The sequence below is a fragment of the Dipteris shenzhenensis genome, chromosome 27, assembly GCF_047967505.1.
Source record: "Dipteris shenzhenensis isolate YYH24624 ecotype China chromosome 27, Dip_SZ_1.0, whole genome shotgun sequence".
Taxonomy (NCBI): Eukaryota; Viridiplantae; Streptophyta; class Polypodiopsida; order Gleicheniales; family Dipteridaceae; genus Dipteris; species Dipteris shenzhenensis.
The window spans coordinates 21,992,759-22,000,408 of NC_141622.1; the positions used below are offsets into that span (position 1 = coordinate 21,992,759).

The following is a 7,650-nucleotide window of genomic DNA, read 5'->3' on the forward strand; positions in this document are numbered from 1 at the left end:
GGCTTGTGGCAAATGATGCCAAGAATAGCCAAGAGGCTTTACAAGGCTGAAATGATGTGCACAATGCCATGAAATAGCCAAATAGGCTTTACAATGATGGCATGTGTGTGTGAAACCAAATCATGTGCTATCTGCCTATTGAATAATCGACAATGCCTCTGAACACTTCTGCTCACTGTACTGATGAACGTCAGGTTTCAGGTAATGTGATGATGTGAAACCATATGTGAGCATATGGATTGACTCTGAGTAGGTTCTAGTTGGGAATTTCGGGCATGGCTTAGATTGGCAACTTGGGGAGATTCAAAGCATCCCCTCTATGGCAATCTAGCCTACTCTGATCTAGATCTATACCAACTGTCGATCGATGAAAGAACAACAAATAATTTCTTTTCTTTGGTTATTTTTTATGTGGTGGGTTAGATGCGTCGATGTAGAGGTTGATGTGCGTGTAAGCAGTGGATTTGTCGGAGAGGCTCAAAATTGAGTGATACTTGCACCAAAATATTTGTGTGATGTCAGGAGCGCGTAGAGCACAAAAAATCAAGCGGTTTTCCTTCTTGGAGTGCCCTCAAATTCTTCTTGGATCAAGAGATACGACTTGATCTAGGTGGAGGGGCAAAAGGAGTGCAAATGTGCTCAATGATGATGTGTCACTGTGAGTCACATGCAGTGGGGATGTGGCACTGTGCTTAGGAGGAGGTGTGCCTGTGGAGCAGTGATGAGGTGGCAAGAGTGGTCACATGAAATGCCTGTGAAGAGGTAACTGTGCCTGTAGGGGTCAGTGTTGACTGGATAGTTGAGAAGGAACTGGCTAACCTGACCCAGGGTCAAGTTGACCTAACCTTGGTCTGGTGGACTAACCCCAGGGTCTGTTTGACTGACCCAAGATCTAATGATGTCAACTGATGTCAACAAGGGGGTTAGAGTGCCACATGGCACTGATGAGGTGACAGTTGACTGGGCAATGATGATGTGGCACAGGTGATGTGGCAGATGACATGGACTGTCGACCTGGCAATGTTGACGTGGCTGCCACCGTGGCATATAAGGATTATGTGGCCTTGCATACGTGGCACTGTGGATAAGACTGCCACATGGCAATGTCTTGACCAAGCCAAGGCTTTGGTGACCTTGAGGATAGAATGAGGTGGCTTTTGTGCCACATGTCAAGCTAAGAGATTCTGAAAAATCTCCAAAAAGATTTCGTCTATGTAGGCGACGTACGTTGAGAGCGTTGGAGTCATCTGTCGAGCGTGAAGCGGGAGCCAATGCCCGTGAGTTTTTTGTTGGTGTTTTTGCTGGAGTCTTGGTGAGCATGTGCGACTCTAGGTTGCTGGAGCCGCTTGGAGCCTTTGGTCATCCATCGTTTGGATGCTTCGTACCTTTGTTGCATGCAGAGAACATGTTAGGTGACCTTGTTTGTAGCAGTAGTTGGCTAGTAAAAGGCGCAACTAGAGTGTAGACGATCAGCTGAGGGGCTAAGCGGGTCGTTGAAGGAGCCGCAGGCTTAGCGTGTGCACTATTGTTGTGAGTTGGCTAGGCCGTCGAGCTTTTCATTTGTTTTGATGCCGTTGGAGAGAGCCGCTCATGCGTCTGGTGTAGAGAGGCATCGTTTTTGCTATTGGTGGCGGTGAGGCTGGGCTGAGTAGGCCGTTAAGCCATATATGGTATCAGAGCTCCTCTTGAGAGTTCACGCTCAACATCATGTGATCATGTGTGCATAGCACCATCACGTGATCATATGTGCATAGCACTAACCTTATAGAGTGCTATAAAGGAAAGGGTTAGATCCCCTAACCCTAACCCTAAAAGGGTTTGTATATATTCTATTTTTTCAACTAATTCTAGTGTACAGTTAGTCATTGGTGGTGTGCTCTCTAGCTGTGCCCTCTCTCCTCATCTTCACTCTTCTCCTCTCCCCTCTTCATATTTTGTCATGGTATCAGAGCTCCCTTGCCTTCCGCTGAGGCATTGCGATTCTTGAGAGTGTGAGAGAGATTGTGAGATTGAGAGTTCTCTTGAGTGATTGTGAGATCCTTCCCTTCACTTCCGTTGAGAGAAATTTCCGTCCATTTGAGAGAAATTTCCGTCCATGAGAGGTATTCTCTTTGAGTTTCTAATCCTTCTTCTGTGAGAGAGTGATCTTCTTCGAGAGACTTAGTGAGTTCTTTGAGAGATTTCATTGTGTGTGAGAGAGAGATCCTTTGAGAGAAAGTTCCATTGTGAGATGTTTGGTTGATAGAGATGCTCATAAGAATTCAAGTGAGAGTCTTTTGTTCCTGAGAGAACTTAGGGAAATAGATCTTTGTGAGAGCTCCGTCATTATGAGCTCCTTCAAGTCAGCTACAAAGCAAGCTACTCCTACATAGTTTGGCTCTCCAACTGCTACCGGAAGCAAGGCAACGCGCATGCTCCAATGACTTCTGTAGCCAACTGCAACAAAGGCGACGCTAGGCAAGCTTCTACAACAGCGACTCCATCCGCAATCTGAGAAGGGCTCTACAGTGCAACGGCTGCCTCCTACTCGTAGCCAACGAACTACAGCAAGCCAACTAGATCTACACCGCTAGGTCACCTTCCACGGACTCCCGAGCGGCAACGAAGAATAGCTAGCGCCAGCGCATTCGACCTCACAGCGCACCTACAAGCTTCCCTCAGCCTTCATACGATGCTCACAGCGGTTGACAATAGGCGCTACTCCAGCGACGACTCTTTGCACCAAAGCCTCTTCACCGACTCCTTTCAAGCCCTTCTGCAAGCACTCCTACGTCAACACTCTCAAAGCCGCCGCCAAACCAACGACCTCCTGCATCTCAACCACCACGTTCCGGCTCCAAACAGCCTCCTGGATCTCAGCACTCCCACTCCAAACAGCGCTCCTATAAGCTGTCTCCCAACCGATAACTCTTCTACAAGCCGTCTTCCAGCCTCGACTGCGATCTCTATCAGAGGCAGCGCAGCTCACTGACCGACCAACCATCTACAAAGCTGCATGCCTCTATATCACACGGGACTGCAACGACGACCACGGGACTACGTCGACCTCGATCGACCTTGGCAACCAGCAGCAAACAACTCGAGCACAGCAACGCACGATTCTAACGGCGGCCTCGACAGAATCTTCATAAGATTCCGGTCTCACTCCTTGCGACACGTGGCGGATCAAATATACCTACGGTTTGATTAAAGTAACCTTGCTAGGTTGGTATAGTAAAGTTTACTTGGGTTGGGTTTGGTTGGCCAAATTTGTGCCACGTGGCAACCTTATCCTACCCACGTGCCACATCACCACATTATCCTGACATGTGGCAATCCTTATCTGACACGTCAACAGTCCCGTGAGACTACCACGTCACCCTGCCAGCTCATTCTGCCATGTCAACACTGACACGTCATCACCAACTACCACATCATCACCGACTGCCACGTCACCTATGCCACGTCATCAGGCCACGTCATCAGGCCATGTCATCAGTGCCATGTCATCAGGCCACATCATCAAGCCACGTCATCAGTGCCACGTCACCCTACTGACATCATCAGTGCCACCTCAGCACTGCCACCTCAGCAGTCCAGTCAGCACTGACCTCTGCAGGCACAGTCCCTTACCAAGCACACTGTGCACACACTGCATGTGCACACTCCTGCCACCTCAGTACAGAGCTTCACTGGCACACCTCTTGCTAAGCACAGTGCCACATCATCACTGCATGTGACTCACAGTGACACATCATCATTGAGCACACCATTTGCACTCCTTTTGCCCCTCCACCTAGATCAAGTCGTATCTCTTGATCCAGGAAGAATTTGAGGGTGCTCCAAAAAGGAAAGTCGCTCGATTTTTCGTGCTCTACGCGCTCGTTACATCACGCGCACATTTTGGCGCAAGTTACACTCACATTTGAGCCTCGCCGACAAAACCACTTCCTTCACGCACATTTGCCTGAAGGTGTTGAGAGTTCACGCTCAACATCATGTGATCATGTGTGCATAGCACCATCACGTGATCATATGTGCATAGCACTAACCTTATAGAGTGCTATAAAGAAAAGGGTTAGATCCCCTAACCCTAACCCTAAAAGGGTTTGTATATATTCTATTTTTTCAACTAATTCTAGTGTACAGTCATTTGTGGTGTGCTCTCTAGCTGTGCCCTCTCTCCTCATCTCCACTCTTCTCCTCTCCCCTCTTCATATTTTGTCAGCTCCCTTGCCTTCCGCTGAGGCATTGCGATTCTTGAGAGAGTAAGAGTGATCGAGAGATCGAGAGATTGAGACCGATTGAGTGATCATCCTTTCATTCCGTTGACGAAAGAGATTTTCGTCCACTTGAGAAAATTTACGTCCATTTTGAGAGAATTTTCGTCCATTGAGTGATAGAGAGATTTCTGTTAATCTCTTTAGATTTCTTTGATAGAATTCCAAGAGAGAGAGAGAGAGAGAGAGAGAGAGATTCATTGAGAAATAGGAAGAGACAGCGTCTGCATTAGCCTTGCTAATTCTGAGAGAGAGGTCTCAGATCTTGTTCTTTGGGAGCTTCTCTATCTAAGCTAAGCTCCTACGCTAAGCTTCTCCAACTACTCAAGGTGCATCTACAACGAGCTCTCCATCAACCTTGCAGCAGAGACCTACAGACGGCTCTCCTGCAACAAGCTCCTTGCTCATGACTCCTAGCTAGCGCCTTCATGCTTTCAACGTAACCAGTAGCCTTATCTACAACAAGCAACGCCTTGTAATATAGCTTCAGCAATAGCTGTGCGGCGTACTACTTATTTATGTCATAATTCAGAACTAAATTTGCCTCTTATCAGCCCATAACAAATAAGGACAACTTATGCTGCTTTTGCTCTTGTGTTTAATAACACTGTGAACATAAAATTGGAAATACAATTGACAAATTGAAGAATGCATAATCATGCTCAATAAACCTGTACAAAATCTGGATCTTCTGTAAGAGGTCGGCCAACCTGCAAAATTTTGTAAAATGGCAAAATCTTACAAAACCTAGTCAAAGCCTCTTCATCAGCTGATCAAAACATGTAAACATGATCATGCTGGAGGGCGCAATCCAAAAAATCCTTGATGTGACTCCAGAAGTGAGACCTTTAAACCCTTCCCTTCGCCATATAGACTGTGCTGCATCAAGGGCTCCTGTGTATTGTGTGCTGTTGGACACATTACTTTTACCTTGCACTTGCAGCCTTGTCTTGATAACATCCTGAAGTCAGCACCGATGAGCAATATCAGCTGAATGTGTTTTTTCATTAAAAAAAGAGGGAGGGGGGTGAAAAAAAAATTCATAGCACATCATAAAAGAAACTTCCCAACGGATAAAGATGATATCACCGTATCAAGGGTACATTGTAAACAACGGTCTTCTACAGGACACTTCTCAACGTATAAAATCCATCAAAAGATGACAGGTTGATGTGTTGGGGTGGATTGATACAGAAGGACACGCAGCAAGATAGAAAACCAACATCTCATTAGAAATCCTGACAGCAGATGACTGCCTTGACAGCTTACCATAGGATTGGTCACTGCAGCAGCACAAGCTGCACTGAAGAATGAACTGAAAAGCTCCCAATGCACATCGAGCTTCTGTACCGATTCAGCACCAGAGTACCGTGCAGCTGCTCGTTTGGTTGCCTCCCAGAGTGGAAGGTATATTGCATTATATGGTCCCCAAACCATTTGAGCCAGACCGAATCCCCTGTAGAGAGCCCAAAGTCCCTCGACTTTATAAATATGGGTAGCAGCATGGAGAGAACCCTGCCATTAACAAGACGGAGGACAATGAGATTGCATTGCAACAAAACGAACATGCTCAGTTTCCCTACTTTCTGTACAATTTCAAGCTTGCTATAACTGCAAAATTTCTGCAATTCTCGTCAAACTAGAACTTCAACTTCACCTAACCAGCACTGTAGCTGTAACATAGGGCAGGCAAGGAGGGTACCTTGTAACTGCCTGCTCCATTGGTTTGAACCATCTGTCTCTGTCTAATAACCTCTACAGGCACTGTTACTGAAGATTGCACCAAAGTGGCCAAAACTCCTCCACAAAAGTGTACGACAGGGTTATTCTCCCCACCTATGTCAAGACAATTCGAGTACTTCAATACCGAATCTACGGACATTAGCACTATTAAGCTGCTGCTTCAAGAGACACCCCCTTGAGAGAGGAGACACCCCCTTGAGAGGAGACTTAATACCAAAAACAAAAAACGTGCCTGGAAGTAGCCGCTTGGAAGTTTGGTAAGTCGCCATGTATAACGCTTGGGCAGGAGCAATCTGTGAAACAGTGGCATAGCCTTTGTAAAGGGTTCTCCAACCTTCATGAGCAGATATGGTATAAATCGCATGCACGGGTCCCCGATACATGTAAAGTGCACCAGTTCCTCCTGAGCTTGTTCCAACTGAAGACCCTTGAACCTGAACCAGAAACCAGGGGCCCTTGTGAAAAATATGACGGATGCAATCTAGGAAGTTAAGTTAGACTCATGCTTTCGACCTAGCTCGTGTTTCTCTCGATCAAGCTCGTAGTGCTTCTAACCATAGGAAAATCATTGCTCGCTTTCAATCTGTACAGCATACCCACTTAGGGCCTGGCCAACTTTGCGAGAAGATTTACAAGTATGTTCGCAGGCCACGCACATAGATTGCAAGTTGTCTAAAAAACAAATGTCGACTGATTCCAAAAGGTTGATCACTTATCGTCCCCTTCGCAAGGTCTAAGCGACAGAATTGAGAAACGAGCGCATGGTAAGCATTAAAACAGGTGAAGATCCAATCGAGGTGGGCAATGGGGACGCGTTGGGTGTCTAAGCGGTCTAAAAGAGGAGAGTATGAAAACAAATGAGGAGGGAGGAGGCAGACCTGGAGGCGAGATTTGACGGTCATCATGGGGTACATGATGCCGTCTGCGAGCATGCCGGCGAGGCCACCGGCGATCATCTGCTTAGCGAGGAGGGTAGAGGGGTCGAGAGGGGAAGGCTCCATGGGATGATAGGAGAGGGAGGAGCGTGGAAAATCGCGAGGAAAACTGGAGGGAAGGAGAAGAGGGGGGAGGTTGAATAGGGGAAGAGGAAGGAGGGGGAGTTGACAAATGGCACCGCTTCTGCAGAAGCTCTCCATAGCTGCCACGCTTCCCGCCATAGCCGCACAGCTCCCCTGCTCGCCATAGCTGCCCCCCCCTCACCACCTGGTTCCTTCCCTCTGTTTCTTCTTCCCCGCCCAACCCATCTCTCTCTCTCACAGCTCTTCCCCTCCATCCCTTCCTCCCCCCTCCTCCTCCCACTCTGTTTCATCTTCCCTTCATTTGCCTCCCCCCTCCTCCTCCCTCCCCCCCTCACTCTCCCTTCGCACTGCCTCACCTCCTCCCCATTGCTTCCCTCCCTCTCTTCTCGCCATTCCTCTTTCATCCCTCCCCCCCCCCCCGCCCCCCACCTTTGAATTCTCGTGACCTCCGCTCTCTGCCCCCTCCTCTTGGCCGCACTTCGGTGTCTGTAATCAACGAAAGAACAATGACTCACTGGCTCTCTTGTTTAACACCCAAGCATGAACTCCGTCTCTATCGTCTTGGAGCTCGGTGTTTCCAAAGTGTGTGTCCGTAGATTGATTGAAGGGTGTGTTGTATGCTACGGGTT

At 47.8% G+C, this 7,650-nt stretch overlaps 1 protein-coding gene across 1 annotated transcript; it reads right to left on the reverse strand.

Moving 5' to 3' along the window:
* Nucleotides 1–4,900: 4,900 nt before the first annotated feature.
* LOC147884041 (uncharacterized) lies at nucleotides 4,901–7,171 on the reverse strand. Its single transcript, XM_087399041.1, has 5 exons — nucleotides 6,881–7,171; nucleotides 6,235–6,436; nucleotides 5,962–6,095; nucleotides 5,529–5,774; nucleotides 4,901–5,220 (listed from the first exon to the last, which is right to left on the reverse strand). Exons 1-5 carry the CDS (start codon nucleotides 7,157–7,159, stop codon nucleotides 5,011–5,013), a joined length of 1,071 nt encoding a protein of 356 aa, XP_087255167.1. The 5' UTR covers nucleotides 7,160–7,171; the 3' UTR covers nucleotides 4,901–5,010.
* Nucleotides 7,172–7,650: the final 479 nt, after the last annotated feature.

Bases quoted from the DNA above. Each gene is read 5' to 3' on its own strand.
- LOC147884041 (XM_087399041.1), bottom strand. From the start codon at position 7,159: ATGGCGGGAAGCGTGGCAGCTATGGAGAGCTTCTGCAGAAGCGGTGCC. The intron at 6,437-6,880 runs GTCTGCCTCCTC...TTTCTGGTTCAG, and splicing joins CCGTCAAATCTCGCCTCCAG to GTTCAAGGGTCTTCAGTTGG. The intron at 6,096-6,234 runs GCACGTTTTTTG...GTCTTGACATAG, and splicing joins TTCCAAGCGGCTACTTCCAG to GTGGGGAGAATAACCCTGTC.